General features: G+C 40.9%; 1 protein-coding gene across 3 annotated transcripts in view; it reads right to left on the minus strand.

Moving 5' to 3' along the window:
- pde4d (phosphodiesterase 4D, cAMP-specific) overlaps nt 1–23,944 on the minus strand; it is a 143,584-nt gene that overhangs the window by 16,634 nt on the left and 103,006 nt on the right. For 2 of the 3 annotated variants that reach the window (XM_080047821.1, XM_080047819.1), the window contains exons 2-6: nt 9,233–9,424; nt 6,577–6,613; nt 6,405–6,481; nt 5,881–5,933; nt 1,291–1,403 (exon numbers count right to left, since the gene is read on the minus strand). In XM_080047821.1, coding sequence (XP_079903947.1) covers nt 1,291–1,403; nt 5,881–5,933; nt 6,405–6,481; nt 6,577–6,613; nt 9,233–9,424 — 472 coding nt within the window. Of the gene's footprint in view, nt 1–1,290; nt 1,404–5,880; nt 5,934–6,404; nt 6,482–6,576; nt 6,614–9,232; nt 9,425–19,935; nt 20,090–23,944 lie in introns of those variants that run through there. The other variant, XM_080047820.1, reaches the window with a different exon arrangement.

Genomic DNA, 23,944 nt, shown 5'->3' on the forward strand with positions numbered 1-23,944 from the left:
ATTGTTTCTTCTTATTCTCATAATTTCCATCATTGATAATTCACGGCTTATGTTGATAAATGAGAGTCTACAGGATACAGAAAGAAGTGGAGGCTATGTGTGAGAGATGTAGCGGTGACTTTGTTACCAATGATGCGTGTGTGCATCGCTGGAGTGAGGCTGGCCAGGGCCTGTGGCTGTTGCCATGACAACCAGAGATAGCTGTGCTGGTGAGCAATGGTGAGGTAGTGTATGTTTTTTTTTCTTTAAAGGGCCGTAGATATTTCCTGGTCATGTATGTGATCATGATAACACACCAGCAGTGAGCCCGTGCCTTTGTGTAATTTCTTTGTCTGTCAGTCCGTCCCCCCTGCCTCTCCTCTTGCCCCCCCCCCTCATTCCCCCTCGTGTGACATCACAGTGTATGACATCACCAGAGCCAGGAGCTGATCAGCATTCAGAGCGGCACAGCAGCCTCGCTCCTCACTAACACACACCGGCGGCAACTGAGCATGCTCGCAGCACAACTCCCTGCTTGCATGACGCTATCACTAACACACCTATAGACAATACAGCACAAACAGTCCACGGTGTGCACTTTTATTGCAGAGTACCGAAAAAAGGTATCGTAATATATAAACAGTTCAAATGAATACCAAACCATTCTTGTAGAAGTAGTGAGCTCCTCTAGCACGGAAAGAAACTACTCTGGGTTGACAAATGAACAGAGGTTTGATGGCACAGGAGCAGGTTACAAATGGATGAGGTAATATTAATTTAATGTTATACTGCCTACATTAAAACAACTGAAATCAACAACCTATAATGTATTGAATCTATTTGCCCTTGTGCTGCATGTCAGCTTGGCCTGCCATTTATCGATACACACAAATTCACAGCTCTGATCAATAGACAACAATAATATCGATAATGATGAGTTCCAAAATTGATTATGTGACAATTTCATAGTCAGATGTTCAAATAACCACAGATGAATGATATAACATTCAACTAACATTGGATATGTGATTTTCAGTATATAAGTGTGTCATCTTGGATGAATATCAGCGTACGTAGCATTCTTAACAAAAAACACACCACTGTGAATCGTGGGTGGCAGCTTCAGAACATGTTCCATTGATCACATTGTGCATTCATACAAAAGGGGCACGTGAAGTCTGAGATAAAACAAAGAGGCAATATCAATAGTTGAAACAGTTGGATGTTTGCCTTCAGGATCAAACTATTGTAAGACGAAAAAAGCTTTCCCTCTACAAGTTTGTGTTAAACTTTTTGTTATTTAATTCTTACCTTGTTGGAGGCCATCTCGCTGACTGAGTGTCTTGTCTGCAACGTCTCCAGCTGGTCCATACACCAGTCCAACTCCTCCAGGGTCTCGGTGGCCAGTTTCTGGTAGGCCTCCTCTGCAGGGGCAAGACAGGAGGAGGGCAAGGGGTCAGTAAGGGCCCGCTTCAGAGGGCTAATGGACGGTCCAGATGCGGGGTCTCCCACCCCACACACAGTTAAGCAGGGATACCCCGAGAAGACACATGGGTGACTCTTCATTCTGGACAGGTGCAGCCAGATGTGCAGGGCCTGACAGTGGGGCCCTGTTGTTCTCCTGTATCCTAACCCCGCAGAGTGAGCAGTCACAAGTCAGCTGTGGCAAAAAGCTAGAGATTCCCTTTGGAGAAAGACAAACCCCACAGTGCAATCCTATAGTATAAAATCCTGGGTTCTTCCTTTTAAGAGTTAGTCAGATACAATCCCGGGGAGTACAGATGCAGATCGCGGATGGCAAACAAGTCACCCAAGACAGTTCTGGGTGTCCAAATGAATGTCAACAGTAAGAAATACAGAGGTTACTCACTGAGCAAAAGCAAAAAAACAAAAAAACAACAACAGTCCAACACAGACAGACACACTCACTCACTCAGTATCTCCCATTTACAGCACCCACATCACAGTTAGCGATCTAGGTGTGTAAGGTTTACACTATCAGTCATGAGAGGGATGTAATTCCAGTCATGTAGCAGGATGAACAGCAGTCTGCTTAGCAGGCCCATGTTTGCCAGAGGAGGGATGGAGGGAAGACAGAGTCAGGGGGGAAAGAGGATCCAGCCAGAGGCTCAGAACCAGTCAAGATCCATGTTAATGCCGTCCAGCACGAAACAAACACCAGATGGTTCACAGCATCCTGACATGGTTAACAAATGCAAAGAAATCACACACGCACACACACGCAAACAGAGACACACATGCACACACACACTCAAACCAGACAAAATGCTAACCATAACACATCATGATTTTCTCTCCTAAGTCTCTATGCCAATAAAAACATCCATGGTATCCGAGAGGAAAAGGTATATTCCGGCGGTGTGTGTGTGCGTGTGTCGGATAGTGTTTCCAATAGATGCTGTGGTGTATTAGGGGGGTGGGCTGCTGTTGCTCCGGCGTCCCTGGTAGCCAAACGTGCTGCTCTCCCCAAGCTGTACCTAAAGCCTGAGAGGACTGCACTGTGGATGGGGAAGGGAGAGTGGCAAAACATGGACCGGAGTATGAAAGAGGAGAGGAGCCAGAGCCGGCAGCTCCCTATACCGTGTGTGCATGCATGCTAATATGTGATCAGCATACAAATGCACCGACACACAGAAGAGGTAAACAAATAGATGGGATGACGATATAGAAAAAAGAGATGGAGGTGCATTGGGCGTCACTAGCCACACATAAGAGTACCCTTCAGTTCCCTTTCATTTGAGATTGAAGACCCTGCCCCACATAAAGTCAGCCCTGTATGTTCACAGCAAATGTCACCTTGTCAGAAGCCAATTAATATTGATGCCTCCTTTGACTAATCTGGGTGAGGAACAGGCTTTTATGTGAGCTGTGATCTGGTAGAAAACAGTGGCAGCTTAAATACGCAAGGAACAAATTAAATAGCATCATGCCACATATTCAGTCAGCATTTAGATTGTATAAAGACCCCAGGGAAAATAAAGTGCTGTCTTATTTAAGCTTGGAAGCTTAACTTTTATTTGTATTCATTTTAAAGCAAAGGATGCAACGTTAACGGCACGTGGGGTTGCACTGTAGTTCTGTAGCTAATAAATATTTCACAGGGCTATCACAGATGAATAATAAGAACATTATAGTCTATGCTATTATTGGAAACATGTATGGCACGTTTGTTTCCATGCTGAACTCTTTAGTGTATAAGCATGACCACTGACCCATCTCATGCACTGCTCAACCTTTTGTCACCTCCTATTCTGAACATTACCCCCCCCCCATTCTCCTGCTTCATTGTCTTTGACAAATCTCTCCCTCCCTCCTTACGTTAGTCCCCTTCCTCTCCCACACTCTTGGTTTCCTCTGCTGATCTCTGAACATCCTTCCTCCTCCCTCTTTTGTCTCTCCCCTCTTCTCTTTCTCTATTCTTCTTTTCTCTCTCTCTCTTCCTCTCTCTCTCTCTCTCTCTCTCTGGTGTGGTATCAGTGGGGTGCTACTCTTTCTGACAGAGACTGCACTGACGTCAATGACATTCTTCTCATGCTTAGTGCGACATCAGACACCGGTGCTCGGAGAGGCCACTCTTGCTGCACAGACGCAGGGCTGCAGCCAAACTATGTACCGGAACAGCTCGCCCAGTGAAGTTGGACTACGAGAGGGAGAAGCTGAAGGGAGGAGGAGGAGGAGAAGCAGGAGAGAGGTGGCGACAAAGGGAAAGAAAGAGAAGAAAAATGTACAGCAAAATGACACAATGAAAGAGCAAAGGCTGAACCACTAAGGGAATTGCAAAGAGGTGATATCCAATCATTTAGATAGTTCATGTGTTGTACTTTTATCATGCATCATTCATTAGCCCAAATGTTTGGATGGTCAGAGGCTTAAGCGGCATTAGTTTCATCAAATACTATGTGCTAATAACTAGCACTTTAACAAAATGATCCGATATAATTCGATGTACTGCATGTATAATTTGATTGATATGTTTCTTTTTAAATGTTTCATATTTAATGGCAAACAGTTTAATTTTAATTCCTTTTCTAGGAAAATATATTTTCTGTCCTGCCACACAGAGCTTGGCCTCAGCCATTTAAATAAAATATAAATTTTATTTAAAAAATATAAATTGAAGGAAAAAAATCTATTTTATTTGGGACATGATATTCTCCACATGTGCCTTAAAATGTGTTGTTTCCATATACAGTAATGTACAAGAAGCAATATGAAGAAGTTGGAAAGGTAAGAGTCATTTAAACCGAATGTTTGAAACACTCCTAACATTTTTAATTAAGTTTATGATTTTTTTTAAATGTCAAAAAATATTGTCTGCACACATTGATGGAGTTTTTGGAGCATTACCTAGCATCTATTCCCATCAACAACAAGTAAAAGGTTCAATAATTATGATTAAACATTGATTTAAAAAATAAATCTTGAAAGAAAGAAAAATGCATTGACAAGCAGAATTGGGACGAGGACAGATGGGAAAGTACAGAAAGAGCAAAGAAGCCTTCACATAATCCTTCTTTTACTGACCAGCATCATATCCCAGACCGATTTACTGAGTTACTATAAATGACAATACCTTTATTGTCGTAGTCGCCTCAGCAGGCCTTTGCATTACACGTAATCAATATTCAACAATCATGCTCATGACTAACAGCTGTTACCCAGATTATAGCAGGGCCCATAATGGCTGTGGACCAGTATAGTGTTACAAATATAGCACAATGTCACAAGGTCCTCATATATGAGCCCCCTCTAAAAGACAGACAGTGAAAGTCTTTATTAATGGTGGAGGTTATATGGGGTCTTCTGCAAACAGCAGCTAGGCCACAGCCATTTATACTGATAAAAAGCCATCTATCACTGTCTGTGCCATGTCCTCCTTACAACAAAAAAAAAAAAAATCTCGGTAGACACTGTCTGTCTGGTGGTGACATCACATCAGCTTATTCAAGTCAGGTAGGACTATGAATAGGACCCACCAATCCATTATGGAGGCATTGATAAGTCTATGGTTATGGATGAAATGCAAAACCCATGGCAGCAAATCGCACTGAACTGGCACCCTATTGTATAAACCAAAACTAAACAGTTGTTTTCTATCCTAAAACACATACAGAGGTATGAATAATAATTCAAGAAAAAAAGAACTTGCCAAATCAAGTTGATGAAAAAGGTAAATTTTTGAAGACTCATTAAGACAAAGTTAACATCAACTGCAAACCTGTTCCACTAACTGTCTGTAATGGTCCATTTGCATAGGATGGATGTGACATGCCACCTTGCAAAATCATTAGCTTGCAGTCATTAGCTTTTCCAGCATTGACTGAAGATCCATTCATCGTGCGTTCTTTTGCTCCAGTGAACCAATTATCTGTAAAATATGTTGTCCATATTTGTATTATGACTGTGTTGGATAATATGTTCATGTTGTTTGGCTCCCTACACAGCATGTCTGTGTTTGCCAGCCCCTCAACACCACCATGCTGAGAACTTACAACAGACAAAAACATCAATAGAACAACATCAATCTCCTTTATTTCAGTTTCAATTTAGACTCAAGTTTTAGGTAAAAGAGCACATACAGCTGTGTATTAATAATCCCCACAGGAGCAGTTATGTAGTAGTTGTTGAGTATTACACAATTAAGCACATACATCTAGATGATAGTGTGTTATGAACACTTCTACTGCTTATAATTATACACTTGGGGAGCTTAAGTAGAATATTACTACTACTTATTATACTATACTACTCTCTACTGCAAAAAGAAATATTCTTGATTCCCAGACAACACTACTAAATTACAAACATGCACACACACACACACACACACACACACACACACACACACGCTCCATCATGCTGCTTTTTCTGTCCACATACCTGTGAAGGTGGTCTTGGTGATAGGTGGTGGTGGTGGACACATGGGTGATCTCCTGTCATGGGGGGAAAATAAACACACACTGAGACATTTTCTTTCAAAAACAATGTGATCAGTAACTTAGCCCAAATGTTTTATTCAAAACTCTCTACATGACTAGATAGTAGTAATGGAGCCCCCACAAAAAGGTAGATAACCTATAAGAATTGGGTACCCTTACACACTATTGCTACTATTGTTGTAGTACTCAATATGAACAGCAGACGGCAATAAAGACCTGACTGTGAGTGAGCACTGGACACAGAATGGGCAGGTGCAGCATGTAGTGACTTCAAATCACTGCCCATCTTTTAGAAGAACATCTTATTCATTAAGTGATCAAGTATTGTGATATGCTGGCATGATAACCATTGCTGTCAGTAACAGAGTAACTCCTCCCACTGGGACAGATTTAACTTCCGTGTGAGAAAAACAAGCAAACAAACATAAAAGAAAACAGTAAAGCTCTGCAACTTTGACAACTTACTTATTTGATGCTCTCTCTTGCTGTAGATTAGTTAATGCACCAAAGTTGGTTCGTACAGTTCGCAAGCTGGCAAGAACCTACAAGGGAACATCATGGATTAGGACTGAATCAAACAGGATTAATCAATTTTATGATTTATGTTGGAGACATTTGAAAACAATTAGGCGCTCACCTGTGCAAACGGCGTTACAATCATATCATCGCCATGACTGAAAGACACAAAGAATGGGGCTTTAATGTTCGATGCTGGTAAACAGAATATTGACAATGACATATTGAGATTGTGTACTCGTGTACTGAAAAGGTCAAGGGGGTGAAGGAAAGAGGGATTGTCATCACATTGGATTACTTTCAGCGCCTCTGATGATAATGTGAGATAGTTTCAGAACAGCTTAACCCTTTAACTGGCACCATAACTGTGCGGTTTCCCTTTTTTCTGCGCCATATTGCTATATTTTACACTCTGAAAACCTATCTTTGGCTGTTTATCCTGATTCACCTCATATAATAGAGTATGTAACACCGATTATATCCACCGAAAATCATAAAATCATAAAAAATCATAACATTTGATGCAGAAATGAAAGAAATCCATTCATGCCTAGAATAACCCTAAATGGGCAAGTCAACCAGCTGGTTGTCCTTTATATCTGCTTCCTGATTGGATAATATGAAAAATAAAACCTTAAATGTTGCTTAATGAAGAGGCAGGAAACCCAATTTTCCCAACAAATATTTCTGTATGCCATCTCTTAGTGTGGAAGTTAAAGGGTTGCTCTCAGTAGAATAATTGAAGGGATTTCTCTCTGTACACATAAGGTAGTTAAAGGTTCAGTAAGCGGAATGGTCAGTTTATCTAACTTCCTGTCACTGACTGCAGTTAGCAGTCACCTCCTTCGTCCCCACATTAATGCACTGCTGTCTTCAAACAGCGAGTTATCTAGCATCATCTCAGATAAGTAAGTGTGATAAAACATGATAAAAACCATCAAAACAGACATTGGGAAGGATTTTTACCTGCTCCGCCATTGTAGGCACATAAACATTCACCCATTGGTCGCTCTGCGCGTGCACCGGCAGTGAGACGGGTGCCGGTTTGAAGCGTTCTCTCTTGTGATTGGATATCAGTTTCGGGATCCCCGAAAAGTTTATTTGCCGATTATATGCAGAGCGGGTGACTGAGAGATCGGCTTTATGAAACGTGCACACTATGTAAGTGATCACTGTATGAATAAAGAGCGATTTAACACTTATATTAACATAAATAAATCGCTTGCTTCACCTTTAAGTGAGTGCCATTTCTAGCATTTACCAAGATATTCTCACAGCAAGGACCATGTAAAACCTGCAAGCTGTCTTGGCACTTGCTATAAATACATGACCCTCACACCCTCTCTCCACGTCTTTTCAATTCCTCCCCTTCTCTGCCCTGAACTGTTTCACAGGCAATCACTATTTTCATAGTTATCCAAGGGAAAAACTCAGCTGAGAATTTTTTCCAACTTAGCTCTATTGATTGATTTCAAGCAGTTACAAAGCTCAAGGGCACCTCCGTGGGAATTTTCAAGGGAGCGGAGAGAGAGCATTACTCATTCGATTCCAAGCTAAAGGAAACTTATCCAATCAACTTTGAGTCAGAATCCTGATGACCTCCAGGCTACGCTACTATTGTGATCACTGTCAACATTTGTTCAGGTGACAGGAGTAAGTGTGTGTGTGAGTGTCACGGAGCTTTCACGGCTCAGTTCGTCAAGACAACGTCATACACCCACCCACCCACAGGCACGTGAGCTGACATGTCTGACATGAGAGTCAAAAGAGACGCAGGCTAGTCATGTGCTATTCAAGTGTTATATAGTAACAACGTCTGTCCAGCGTCTGGAAAATTGGTTTTACTCATCTTTGACAGCATTCCTTGGGAACAAAACAGGCTGTCAATGCTCTGTTTGAGGAATTCCCTTGACAATTTTTCTGAAGATGTCTCTTTGTTAAGTGCAAGAAATCCACTAAGAGAACTATAAAGACATGTTTCCTTGGATACGTAAAAAAACCTCTAAAAAGGGATGAGGAATTAAGCATTTTTGACATGGTAACCAGATAGCTGGCATGGGTCAAGGTGGGGTCACTGGTTTAATACTACAGAGCAAAAAGCAGCAGTAAGGACTGGAGGAGGAAGTCTAAGGTTACCGCAGGACGTTATTTTTCATCTAATCTATTTGTCTTTCCTTCACGCTGGATCGAACATGCCGTGTTTTCAGTCAATATTTTTATTTCCTGTAGCACTATTAAGTGTACTGTACATGTAATTGAATAACCTCCGTTGAAAGGAAGGAATGTGCTATCAACATATACAATGACCCAGAAGACGCAAGCTAGTTTTGTGTAGGGAGTGCTCTACTACAGATTATACGAAATGAGGGGGAATTAGTATGATAAAACACAGGTGATCTCAAAAATGTGGAACATTAGTGAAAAAAGAATCCCATTGTCCTTATGAGTTAAACAGACAAAATTGAATATTTGGCAAAACATCAGTCTCATATAGTGTGCGCTTGTGGATATTTTTTGCGATCGACCCCCTTGTTTCTGCTACTGGATAATATGGCTAAGAATAGATGTGACAACACACAATCAGCTGCTGGTCATGCTCACTTCCCACCAGTGGCCAAACGCTAGCAGCAGCATGGCAGGATTTAGGATCTGGTCTAATAATAAGGATCCAATCGTGACACAGATTCACAGAGGCTGAAAAAAAAATTGGACACATCCTCCACAATCCGTAGGGTGTCCTTTATGAAGGTTCAGGTGGAAGCAAAAGAAAGACTCACATGTCACTGGCAATGGAGGAGTTTCGGGACATGGACTTGGGCGAGAGGTCATAGTCACTGTCGGACCGGTAGAGGAAAGACTCTCTCCGTTGGCTGTGGACAAAATTGGCCTGCAGGATGAGGCCTGAGCCCGGGCTGGCCATGGGGTCCAGGGGGCTGCGGCCTGATGACGTGCCATTGTCCACGTCGAAACTGCAATAGGGATAGGAAGAGAGAGAGGGAGACAAGGAAACAAGGATCAGAATCGGATTATATTGTATACACGATAAATGGAAATAATTGCAGAATTTAAAAATTATTTTGACAGGCAACATTTGTTATCACGTTGATTATGACAAAAACATAGTAATAAGCTATATCCAGCCAAGAATCACAGTCCAGCATATCGGATGTTCTTTCACCAGTCAAAAGGATGAGGTGAGGGGTGCAGAGATAAAGAGTTTCCTCAAAAGCATAATTTTTAGACAATCAGACTGCCATCTGAAATGATGCAACTTCTCCAGTCTTTTTAAACACCAATTCTCATCAAAGAAGAGCACTCCATGCATGACTTAATTATTTCTAATGCAGCACTCTGTCACAGATGGCACTCATGGCTGCATTTCACTCAACTATCCATGTAAATCACCAGCTTTATGCAAACACAACTTGCATGTTAGTGTTGATGACTTCTGAGCTTACTCATACATTGACGAAATGCAGATGAATATTTATTTCCGTTGCAGCAGCATAGGCTCTGCTATGCTTTTCCATATGTTGCTCTTAATTGGCTCCATTCTCATGAGTTGTGAAATTCAAAGTATAACACATGTAGATGACGTGCAGTGTAGGCATGTTAGCCCTATTCTAGGGCTAGCATCACTGCTGGCTGACAAAAAAAAAATTGCTCAAGAGTTTTTAAATTACAACCAGTCAGCCCCCAATTATCTGTCTGACGATTTAATGATTATTATTGGTGGCAAGTCACTAATAGTTAGAACTAATTTGGCAATATGCAAAGCCATCTACATACAACCAGAATGTGCATTTTCTTTAAACTTGGCACAGATAAATAAGATAGATACGTAAAGGCATAAATGCCTTTGATAAATAATCAGCTCAGAACAGAATAGTCAGGCCCTGTTTTCCAACAAGCCATCACACCTGAAAATGCTCAATAAGGCGAGAGACAATACATTTAAAAAAACTTGCCATCGAAGCAACCTATGTTTCTCCAGAAGAGTTTTGTTCTGAAAAGTTTTCTTTTTCCACTAAAAGTAGGTCACAAACCTGGAAATAATTATAAAAAAAATTCAGTGTCTTTCTCACGTTAAAGTATGGAGGAGTGTTGATCAGAACAGAGCTGTGTGTGGAAGACGACACTAGCGCTTTGAGGACAAATAGCGGAGCAGGCAGTGGAGAAAGGACAAGGTGAGAAATGTACAGATCCATAGGGACATCCTCTCCTCTAACAACAACACCACTGACTCAGAGTTGAAAAGGCCCAGCTCTCCTAACAAGTGACACCGTCTCTCACTGGGATGTCATGCCATGAGCTCCTTATGTCTCCTAGGCGATTGTTGGCCCAGGTGATGACTTATGCCTGTCACCTGGGATATCTGCCTCATCATTAAGGCCATCTAGCAATCCCATAATCCCATGTGGTGTGGATGCTGAGGTCAAGAGGGGGGCATCCCCGTAGCGCGACATAGTACGCACGGTAGATTAAATCCCTAGTTGCCATCATCAAGAGTCTCACTACGGAAACAACCACCAATGTAATCCACTATCGTCTACCAACTAAGCCAGTACAGTACAGAACACCCTGCTGTTTGGTGTGTTAACGCAGCATGCATATGCCTGTGGAAGAGTAGAGGATGTCCCAAGAACAGAGTGAACCTGTTTGTTTGCAATATGTAGAGAAAACTTTCCAAAATTGCACTATAAACACCCCAACTAATAACTAAAATATTCCTTGTCGTCACACAATGAGAAAATTACTAACATTGCCATCAGTGCCCTTCCTGTTTTCCATCCTCAGCTTAAACCTTTTTTCTTCAGGGTATATCACCTCCTGAACGAACGGAGGATGATTCACTGACCTGACGGGGCCAAGTTATTGCGACTTTGAATTGCGTTTAGTGAGTTTGAGTTTTCGTAGGTTGTGAAAATAGGGGATTGTATTTGTGGGGCTGTGAAGGTTTTGTGAGAGATAAAAAAATAAAAATAAAATAGGAATAGGTCGGATCAGGAAAAATCGGTCATCTTTGTGTATCGGAACACGCTCGACATAGCCACAGCAACGCAGGACATGCCAGGCATATTTTCCCTCCACTAAAGGAATATACACTGTGCTATCTCTCTGTGATCTCTTTCAGTGGCAGCAGCTAAGTGAGCGCGAGCTTTGGTTGTGGAATGTGATAGTTTTGGACATCTGCCTGATGAGGTAAAAAGGGCAACCATATTGTCTTTCTCCCAGTTTCCAACTAGCTCTTAGACACATACGTAGACACACACACACACACACACACACACACACACACACACACACACACACACACACACACACACACACACACACACACACACACACACACACACACACATACACACACACACACACTAGGGGTGGGAATATCTTGGCACCTCTTCAGCTCTCACACAAAAACATAAAAAAAAAAAAGGCCGGTGCAGGTCGTATGGGTTTGCTGCTCTCAGCCATTTTGTCGCCATTTTTGTAAACAACGCATGTGTGTTTGCCGCAGGAAGTACTAGTGGTAATTTCTAAGTTCCAATTACCCTAGCAACATTTCTCCGACGTTGTGTTTGTCTTATCGTACAAACATCCTCCTATTCTCCGCCCATTAGTCCTCCCACTCTGTCTATATGTATTATTAGATCAAAAGCATGTCCCTTTAAACCAGTTTTATCCTCACACACACACAAACACAACCTACAATCCACACCCTCTTATCACACCAAGTGAGCCGTACGTTTTCTGAAACTGCAGGTGTGAAACAACAGACTCCGACAAGTGACTTATAAAATGGACATTCCTGGCGCAGGGTCAGTTCAGACTCCAGCTGTTTTATCACGTTTGCGAACAAGGGCTGAGACAAAAAAGAACTGATAATAGAGAGATAGCGACAGTGTCGAAACATACCACCCGGCATATGTTTAACAACTGATTCATTATTACTCTTGACGTCACTCACAGCCGACACAGATCCTCAGCCAAACCCCACGTACACACGTAGCTCTACTCACAGAGTGTGTGTGTGTGTGTGTGTGTGTGTGTGTGTGTGTGTGTGTGTGTGTGTGTGTGTGTGTGTGTGTGTGTGTGTGTGTGTGTGTGTGTGTGTGTGTGTGTGTGTGTGTGTGTATGTATGTGTGTGTACAGAGTGACTCCACAGACACATCTTAGGTGTCTGGCCTTTCAACCTGTTTTCTGACACAAGGAAGCAGCCTTTGATGAGTAAGCGTGAGTTGGAGAGAAAAAGGATATGTCAGTGCCCCTATGACTGTGTTGTGAGAATCAACACAAAAGCACGAGGAAAACTCACAGGGGTATCACTGCGGCGAAAAGTAAAGTAAACGCAGCATTACTAAGATGGCTGAGACAATAGGAAACCACTGTTCACCCCAAAATGAGAGCGATCCACAACTAAGATATGAAGGCCAGGAAGGAAATAGGAAGGGAGGGGGATAGGGAGATAGAGAGAGAATGAAAGACAGGAAAAAAGACTTATGACCAGAGGTTAAATTAACACACTTTTAATTTACAAGTCACTTCCACTAACATTTTACCCAGGTTTAGTTAAATACACCACATTAGTCTCTATAGCGTGTTAGAAATAAAAAAAGGATATAATGAATATTTTATATTTATAATATATTTCATTTTAGTGGTGTGTATACACTCACTCTGGCATCAAAACCACAAACGTACACATACAGTAAGATTCGAGTTATTATGGTTATAATGTTCTAGCAATCTCTAACATCAAAACATAACCATGCCCAACACAGTGCAAACAATATAGGTGTGTCTAGCTCCCACCAAGCTGGCTCTTAACTTGATAATGCTACCCATAACAATTCATTATTTGAGCCCATTGAAATGTCATAGTGGTTTAAAGTTGAAGGACAGAGGGTGTTGTTATCTGTATAGACTGTTAAACCCCCTAGCAAAAAAGCTTTTGGGGATATGAACTTTGGGGGTATGAAATAATAAATTATATCACATGCCTATAATAATTCCTGAAAACTAAACAAGGTCGTGTTAAAGAATAATTTTTCCTGAATAATATGTGCAACAAAGTTACTTTTCTGTTTAATCCAGTTGTGCAATACAACAACATGTTGGGTTGATACTGAGCTCATGTTTGTTGTAATTCTGAGCCTGACATCTGTGTGGTGTCTACAGATGGTTTACTGGTAAACGAAGAACGAAACCGTTACAAAGAGATAAAAGTATTACAGCACCATGAATGGCCTACTGTGATAAGTCATTTGGCTACAATATAGTCCACAGCTACATGAGTAGACAAAGCAGCATGTAGGGACAACATTTCACACAAGAGTAGAGTTTCATGCTCCAATTCAGGTTGCAGGAATGAAAGGAGAAAAAAAAGCAATTGTTCTGTCGCTCGGAAACCTTTCATACGCACTGTAACAGCATTGTTTGGTTAAAAAAAAACAAGAATTGTTTGTGGTTGTGACGGAACTGGTGGAAAGATGAGTAGAGTTTAAAGTTTAAAAAAAGGTTCAAAGCAATGATTTCAAAAGGTACAGGGATGAGGGAGAGAAGTAAGAAGGAAATTATAAATAAATAAATAATAATAATAATATAAATATATAATATATATATATATATATATATATATATATATATATGTATATATATATATGGGTTGTATTGATATATATGGATATATATACTGATTGTATAGATAGGTATGTAGATATGGATATATTGATTGTATATAAATATAGATATATGCATTGTATAAATATATAAATATATAAAATATAAAAAATCATAGTAGGGGAGAGTGGCCTAAGTTGTGCATTTTGGAAGTTGTTCCACCCCTTGTTTCTAGAAAACCGTGGAAGAAATTGGAAATGTGACCACATATTTAAGAAGAGCCATCCATTTGACTCATCCTGTAAAGAAGGGAGACACAAGGAATAAGATATAAGCACATTTAAGCTCAAAAAACTGTGTTTTGCCTTTCAAAGTAAAATTTCCATGATCAAGGTTGTTTGATTATTGTGTCTGAACAATTATAGACAAGTTTGAAAACATTTGACACATGTTTTAGTGCTTTGGTATGCTACATTTTGAGTCTATACAGTTAGCACGATGTCAGCCCTAAATTGCTGCATCATGCTTATTATCCAAAATTCTGGGGATGGGGTGGTTTGTGCCAAAGGGCCTGGGTGAGTTATAAGTAAGTAAGTAAGTAAGTAAGTAAAATGTATTTATAAAAGCACATTTATGACAGTTTGCACTGTCCAAAGTGCTGTACATAGTGCATTCAGTAGGTAAACAATGAAGGTAAAATAACAATAACCAAAATAAAAGACGTAAAGCCCATACATCCACATAAACACAGATAGTAGTGCAGAGGTAAGATAGTTAATGGGGAGGAAACACCAGGGTGTACATGTGGGTTTTGAGCCTTGATTTAAAGGCAAAAATGTAGGGGAATCACATTTGTCAGGTGGCAGTTGGTTCCACAAGCACGGAGCAACTAGTGCAAAGTACATTTCTGAGAGTTGTGCCAGTGGCATGGCTGTATACGCTGGTCACCAAAAGAAAGTGATTGTCTACAGTAGCTCAGAAGAGAGTGACATCTCAATTCCACTTAACGACACCACTGATGAGAGTTCAGATGGCCAGAAAGATGATGATGGTGACTTTGTCATTGTGAGCTTTGCAGGTAAAACCATTAGATCTGCTAGGCCTTGTTTAAGAAAATTGTCCTTCAATCTTTGTCAACTATTTACTTTATTTACTTTAAATACACCTTAAATAAGTAATTGTCTAATGGATTTGTCTTGCATTACAGTTTATGAGATATATATCAATGGCACAATTCACCCCATGGTATTCTCTCCAACCGCACAACTTACACCACACCGGGGGCAAGTTGTGCATCAAGACAACTTTTTTTCCGAAAGCTATATTTCTTCAACAGTTTATTCCAGATCCAAAGTTTTTATTGCCAGGGATGCACAACACCCTGAAATATATGTACATATTTGAGTTGGAGACTTTACTGTCAAGGCCTTACTTTAAAGTCACTTTGAGTGAAAAGTTGCACAACTTAGGCCACTCTCCCCTATATTAAGTTGTATGTATGTATAGATCGTAAATGTCAAATATAGTATCGCCAATTGTATAGATAGATTGTATAGAGATTATATGGAATACAAGAAGCGAATATAATAAAGATTTTTATTTTTATTTTACTATGGAAAAGGGGTAGGATTAAATAAGTGTATACCTTCCTGCTCCTTTTCAGGCATATCACATCAATACAGATAATTTGTTTTCTTTTTTTTCTTTTTGTGAAGTCATTTAAACATACATTTTGTTTATTGTATTTTTATGCTTTTGATTTGTTTTGTATTGTTTTTGATATGTCTGAAATAAAATAAAAAATTCAAAATTCAAATTCAAAATTCAGAGGCTCTTGTGACTTTACACTCTTGGTGACTACTGAGTCACCTATAAACTTAACAACTCTTTTGTCCTGTCTCTCCATCTTGGCTCCCCATCCCTTTTCCCTCCCTATCTCTTTTACACACACACACACACACACACACACACACACACACACACACACACACACACACACACACACACACACACACACACACACACACACACACACACACACACACACACACACACACACACACACACACACACACACACACACACACACACACACACACACACACACACACACACACACACACTTAATGGCACAGATCAATGATTCGTTTTTCAGCCCTGGGTCACTTGGGCAATTATAAACACCACAGGAGTTGACGATGTGAACTGGAACGAGAGGTCGGGGCATAAATGCTTTTGATAAATAATCACCTCAGAACAGAATAGTCAGGCCCTGTTTTCCAACAAGCCATCACAAGTGAAAATGCTCAATAAGGCGAGAGACAATACATTTAAAAAAACTTGCTATCGAAGCACACGCAAGCACACGCAGCAAACCTATCTTTCTCCAGAAGAGTTATGTTCTGAAAAGTTTTCTTTTTCCACTAAAAGTAGGTCACACACCTGGAAAGAATTATAAAAAAAAATCAGTATCTGTCTGACATGTTTGGAAAGTATGGAGAAGTGTTGATCAGAACAGAGCTGTGTGTGGAAGACGACACTAACGCTTTGAGGACAAATAGAGGAACAGGCAGTGGAGAAAGGACAAGGTGAGAAATGTCAGAGCTGTGATCGTGTGTTTGTGTGTGACACGTGTGTGTATCTGACTGATTTTATGCATATTGAAAGGAGTTCGTTCCCCTGCTGCATGTGGGAGTGCCGATACGTGATCCTGAACTGGTGTGTGTATATGTGTGTGTGGTAACCTTGACCATGTTATTGGTGCAAAACAGCGACCCATGACACAGGGAGACCAAAAGGTGACACACACAGAGGACCGAGTTGAGAGTGTTGGTTTGTTGACAAGCAACAGCACCTCTTAAAAGTGTTTACCTTTGATAACTATCGTATAACATTACACCACTCAGAAAAAAACAATTAAAGACATTATTAAATTATTAATTAAAGAGTATCAATATTTATATTTAGGGAACTAGACCGACTGTGACTTGTTATTTCTCTAGGATATACAATTCTCAAAATCAGAAATTGTATTGAGAAGTCTCAGATATTTTACTTAGTAAAAAAAAGGGGTTTCTACAAAAACAGGATGACTTCCTTGATCTCAGGTATTGAAAAAAGAATAATTGGGTATCAGTGTTTGAATTCAGGGGCCATATATCGAAATATTTCAAATTATATCTAGCTCCAGAGAAAAAAATAGCACTGCGCCACTTAAGAGAAAACCAACCTTCAAGCTCATGTGACCATTTGTGTGATCTTAACGTAGGCAAAGCAGCTCATTCAGTACATCTGTTTAACAGTTTCAGGAAGGTCTTTACCGTCCTTAAGAAACATTTAATCCACACGCGGCAGGAGACAGAGGCAACAGAAATTTGAAGAGGCCTAGCACCCACAGGGCAGTAAAGCCAAGCAGATGGCCTTTCACTGATAACAGAGAAAAGTTTTCTCTATCCGGCCCACACTTACACACACACACCCTTCTTTCTTATTTGCTTTTATAGACAGTTTGGAGGAGAAGAAATGGGGCCGAGAGGGGAATGACATGCAGAGAACGATGCGGGCCGGATTCTAACCGGGTCTGCTGCGACGAGGACCCAGCTTCAGACTCCCTTCTCAATCACATGTTCAGACATGAGCATAGGCACCCATGCACAAAGTGATTTTACCACCCACAAGCTTGCAAATTAATTATTTAATGTGCCGCCTAACTAAAATGCAGTCCTGGGACTAGACTCTGGAATGTTCTTTTTTGCATGAAAGTTAGAGAATAGTAAAATGTGTTTTTTTTTCTCTATCAAAAATGATCTTTAAAAAGGGCATGTACTCTCTGTTCCTTCATCTTTCTCTCTCCCTCCTTCCGTTTTTTCTTTCCCAGTCAGATATAAGTAAAGTCCATCGCTTTTGTCGTCACACTTTGCTGTAGTGCTTGCCGTCACTGCGCCATTCAGAAAACTCAGTCAATCATGAGGGACATACAAAGAGGTCTCCATGGCGATGCAGCGTCATCTCAGGTCAGATGGTTCAAAGTGAAGCAAAGCAAAAGCAGTTCCGCTACTATAGCCATAGAGAGGACCACTTAACTAAGGACCTATTCTCAGTACTATTCATCATCTCGGGACTGGATTACTAAAGGTCACATGTGGAAAATATGTTACATAAGGTCAGATAACCTTTAGAGTTTTACAGCCCTGCCTGAGACTGACAAAGACCAGATCCAAACACTTAAGTTTAAAGTCACACATGCCCCTAATTTGATCGCTCCCAAATCCTCAACTTTAACCTTTTACTAAACAAACTCATGGATACTGGATGGATACTCCATACATTCTCAATAAACAAACATGCTGTTTTCATGACTGGGTGGAGTCAATGGGGTCCGTTTGAGTGTGCTCAAGGCCAGGGGGCACGTCACTCACCAGGACCACGTCACTGTCTTAAATACTCACTCACTCACACACGTAGACACACGCACGTAAATACTTGAGCACACAAGCGCTCTGGTGAGCACACAAAGACACCCACAGTGTCACAAATACACAGTTAGGAACAAACACAAGCACAGAAATGTGAGAATTAGCAGACTTAGGGTGATAACCTTCCCCCTTTTCCTGGATAACACATGCTCGGATTGCGCAAGCACACACACCTAACACAAAAATTTGAATAATCCCCTCCAATTCACGTCGTTTAAGTGATAGTTATAGACACACATATACTGTGTACATCTTCATAGCATAGTGATAACAATTAAAAAAGCGAAGCCTTCATAGGTATCCTTGCCTTTGTCCAACAAAGTACTGCTTCGGTAGTCATTCAAGAAGATGGCTCATATAAAAAAAAAACAATTACGTCACGTATACTGTCTGCTCTACTACCCTCAAAGACCTAATTAACATGTGCATTTCACACAAGTGCCGTCTCCTGCTGGGGAGGTTGTAGAGCAGATGAATAAACTGACAATGTGGCAACACTGTGGAGCCTGCAGGGAGGTACGATTGGGTTCTCAAACACATGCTGCTGCTGCTGCCGTGCACCCAAACACCACCCCGCCATGCCATCACCACACAAACCGACACTGTTATTGTCCAGTGTCCTTCTCATCCATCTAGAGGTCCGCCTCAATCTATCACAATAGGAAAACTGTGAATAGCTTCCACTGTTAAAGCTACAGGGCAGTTTTTTCTTGGCTGGAAAATGAGTGCTGAGTCTGACAGGCAAGGACAAGTTGAGACAGGAGGGGGGAGGAGAGATTTGTGCGTCTGGCATTGCAGCTCTCCGTCCTGCATTTATCTGGAGCCCATGCGCCGACAGGAGAACGTATTGTGTGACGCCACACGTTCCACGATGTGAGATGTTTTAGCTGTTTTGAAAAACCTTGTGTTTCTAGACAATTTCACAGGCCGAAGAGACAGTGAGTTCTAAAAAAGCATGTTAAGGCTGAGACACCAGGGTCATCATGGCAACCGCAGCAACTGTCATACTGTTTGTAGTCAGATAAAGTCCACCGGGAGCTAAAGGGACGGTTCTAATCTAATCTGACCTATGACACAGAACATGTCATACGAGTGAGAAGAGTTATGGCATGCAGAAGGCTGTCAAAAAGAACCAACGAACCCCAACAACAAAGCAAACAAACCAGGACAACAAATGAAAAGGAAAGGACTTAAAGGGTAAGAGCAGGTGAGGCAGGTGAAAATGTTTTCTTAGAGATATAAACAAGCAGATGGAGAACAATGGCATGACACAAACACAAACACATGCACGCACACACACACACAGACACACACACACACACACACACACACACACACACAAATGTTGCCTGCAGAGACAAAGTCGACCCCAGTCTATTTACCATATTCCCTCTGCGTTCTTCAATGAGCTGGTGGAGCGTGAACGCGGCTTCAGAATGATACTCATGGTCTTCCACATCCACACACATTACATCTACAAACACACACACATTTAGCAACATGCACACACACACACACAGACACCTGGTCTGACAAAAGTCCTCACTGGCCTACAGTGGAAGCTTCCTTTCCGTTCGGTGGAGTTCTAAGAGTTTCTTGAGACCGAACCTGGGTTCAGTCACATCAAATTCCTTCCGTCCAAGATTATTCCACACTGCTGCTGCTGCTCCTTCAGCGCCGATCGTTTGCCAGTAGGTGTTACTTCAGCCCGCTGTTCCTACCTCTCTCTCTCTCACTCTAACTTGCACTTATGTTCCTTGCCAGATCAGCGTGTGATCATCCCCTTTCCTAATCCTGCTATGCACTCACTCTTTTATTCCTTCACAATTTGCCTCTCTCTTTCAAGTCCCCTCTGTTCTTTTTTTCCGCCCGACTAGCGGAAATAAGATCTCCTCTTTCCTCCCACGTTCTCTCTTTCTTTCTCTCCCTCCTTACCTCCGACTGACTCTCTCGCTGCCTATTTCAGACTGTGTCCCAGTCTTTGAGTTGAGTTGACATTCTCTCTCTCTCTCTCTCTCTCTCTCTCTCTCTCTCTGAGCTGCAGCCTGGCTATGTCTTGAGTGGGAGGGGTTGTTATGATAGTAGTAATTCCTTGAAGGCGGGACTTGTATCCCTCAGCAATCGTAACAAGCGTCTTAAGTGTCAATCACTTGGCTGCCACAGTAACCTTAAACCAACAGCTCAAGTATGCCAGTGAGCCGGAAAGAGATTGTACAGAGACATTTAGGCACATGGTAGAAATATGAAAACTGAGAACAAAATGTAAATAGAAATTAAGGTAAATAAGGAAAATAGATATTTTCGTCTAACACATACTTCTTACTGCATGCAGTTATGAGTGTTGTGAACCGTCTGAACCTATTTTAGCACCACCATTCAACCCTAACACAAAAGTTTCGCCTTATGGCTGTCAACGTAAGTGTGTTCCTGTGTATGAAGTAAGTTTGCGTGTGGAGCAGGAGTCAGATATCATCATCTTTTGTCAGAGTTGGGGCTAACTTTAGCACTCCAACAGGCAGACAAGTGTGTCAAGTGTCTGGCATATCAATCACATGTGAACTAAGTCAAGCACGCTACACTGCCTTTGTATGCGTTCCACCATTCAATGGAGCAAGTCAAACATGAAAAAAAGGAAAAAGTACTATGGGATGTGTTTCTAGACAATTTCACCATAGTGTGCATGTGCCATTTCAGCCTGACATACAGTATAAACATTCACATGCATGCATAGGTAGATATAAGGATTATTTGTTAAAGGGGGGTCACCATGGCTAGAAACATGGTTGTTTAAACAGCCCAGGCTGTGTATTAACACTGGTTTGCACACACAGTACACACAGTACAGACAGAAAGTGGAACATGAGTAGACATTCACTAATTTGGACGAAAAGTGATTTTGACTCCAACTTTTAACCGAGATCTCTCTGACAGTGCAGCTGATTTCATGTCGGCAGGGTTGACGGTTGGTGTTTTTAACATTATTATACAGTTACAGCTCAAAAATGTGACCACATGTGTTAAGCACTTGAAGTGAGTTACAGTAAGTGGAATGGGCACATCTAATGCTTTCAGTGTAGCGTGGCAGAACGGTGTAGTTTATGGCTTGGTCAAAGTGGTGAAACTAATCCCATTACTGCGGTCCGCACATTCCGTGCGGTCCAGGAAAGAACAACAAAGCAGAACAGTTTCCTTGAGAAAAGTGGGGAATCTGGCAGTTTTTCCTCTGCCTTGAAACCACATGAATCCCAGATGAAAACAAAACAGGCAACACAATGACAAAAGCTGCGCAAAGCATACATGACCCCTCTGAGTGCAATATTTAGGCACACAATTAGATCACATCATTTTGCTCTAAATAGACAAATATGTTTCCACAGAAGTAGTCAGCACTCCACACACTATTTCAGTAACCGAGCGTTCAGACTTAATTAGTAAGAAACTGTCTCTTCTGAGCATAACCAATTTCTAACTTAGTATGGTAGTCAGTCACAGTATAGGTTATACATTCTCTTGTGAAAAGTATAATCATTCACAGAAATACTCACTCACACATAATGAGTTTTATTTTTAGGCTGTCCTGTTGCTGACCCATAGCAAACAGATGTGTGACACACCAACAGGGGTTATATTTGCTCGCTCAACAGGGTTTATAAGAAGCAAGAATGCTGATATGCCCCAAAGTCAGAATCAAACGATATCCTCAGTGTCAAATCGATCGCATTCAAGCAGCTCTAAAATATGGAACTCCCTGTATGCCATACATCAAGATCAACACCTCAGCCCAAAGGAAAATATATTTGATTTTCTCATCAAAACAAACATGATACGGTGTCTTGAAATGAAAAAACTTGCAATGATCTCGTTGATACATTTTTTCCACTATTATAGAAAAAAGTGTGTGGCCACTGTAATCTTATTTATTCTCCCAATAAAATGTTTTCAGCCGTTGTTTTTATATACAGTATTTACATATAAATTGCATGTATGGTAATAGCAATCTAAATGCAAGTGGTACAGTTACTGTACATTACCATATCCAATGGTCTTCAAATGACTTCTAATTAATTTTCTCTTTTGGTCTTATCGGTTCAATTCTTTATTTTGAATGAAATAAGGGCTCAATAAAACTGAGTTGATTAACAATTGAATGAATGAACAGACATTTGGTCTGTATTTAGGCAAACTAGAGGCTTTAATACAATCTAACTGCTATTCAATAAATAGTATGCAAACTGAATTTTGTCAATAATGACTTAAAACCACTTCTGTGTCAATCATAGACTGTATATCAAAGACAATCTAATAATGAGCACTTATTGAGGGTGTAAAACACATTAGTAAACTGTTTGGCTTTGCAATAACATGAAACTCAGGGAGACACCCCTGCCACCTAGTGGTAAAAATAAGTATAGTTTCTATGCCACTGGTCATAAAAACCAGTGGCATAGATTGTGACCTGATAATTGACCAAATTATTGATTTAAAAAAAAAAAGACCTCTTCCATGAACTAGGTTCAGTATATGGTGCAAATAAACACCCTCAGTAAATGCTGATATAAATAGTACTTAACTAAGGAGCAGGCAGTGAGCACAGATGGCTGGTCCACAGTATTGACAGGTCTCCATCCATATCCATAAGTCTACAAATAAGGCAAAAATACACGTACACAGTTGTACTCCATGTTTATGCTTACACGCTTCCAGACAAAGCAGACACAAGGCGCAGTGCATCACATAATTGTGCATCTTATTTACGGCTGGGGTCGCTGATTACATATTAGTCAGAGAAAATGCAACATGAAAATTGGCCTAACAAGGCCTTACAATTTTCTGTGTGAGCTTTAATAGACAGAGAGTGCTCTGATGATGAGCTGACGCTGTGCTATGGTTAGTGAACGGACCCTGTCCTCCTGAATACATTAATGCTTTAGATGATGACTGTTCTTTCATCGTTCAACCTCGCTCTTAACCATGTTTAGTAAAAGCAGAATAGCTACATCTCATGGAACACAGAGAGACACAAACACACACACACACACACACACACACACTATAGGTTTAGCAGAGCAAACAGCAGAACTACGGCTTCAACAGAGCTCCAAAAACACAACCAGCCGCCAAGCAACGGCCATTTACACAACGCTCGGTTGTGAAAACAGTTCCAGTTCTGTGTTGTCCAGGTGGAGCTATTTATCAGCTAATGTTCTGATAAGAGAAAATGCACGCGCACTCACACACACACACACACACAGTGTACATTCATACAAGTACAAACAAATACATCCATACACATTACATAATTATTGCTCCGTCCACACAAAGAGCAATAACAAAGGCAGATTTTAAGCTCAGCTGACTTTCAGTTTCAGCAATCAAGCGTTGTCATAATAC

This window comes from Ammodytes marinus, assembly GCF_949987685.1.
Source record: "Ammodytes marinus genome assembly, chromosome: 2".
Classification (NCBI taxonomy): Eukaryota; Metazoa; Chordata; class Actinopteri; order Uranoscopiformes; family Ammodytidae; genus Ammodytes; species Ammodytes marinus.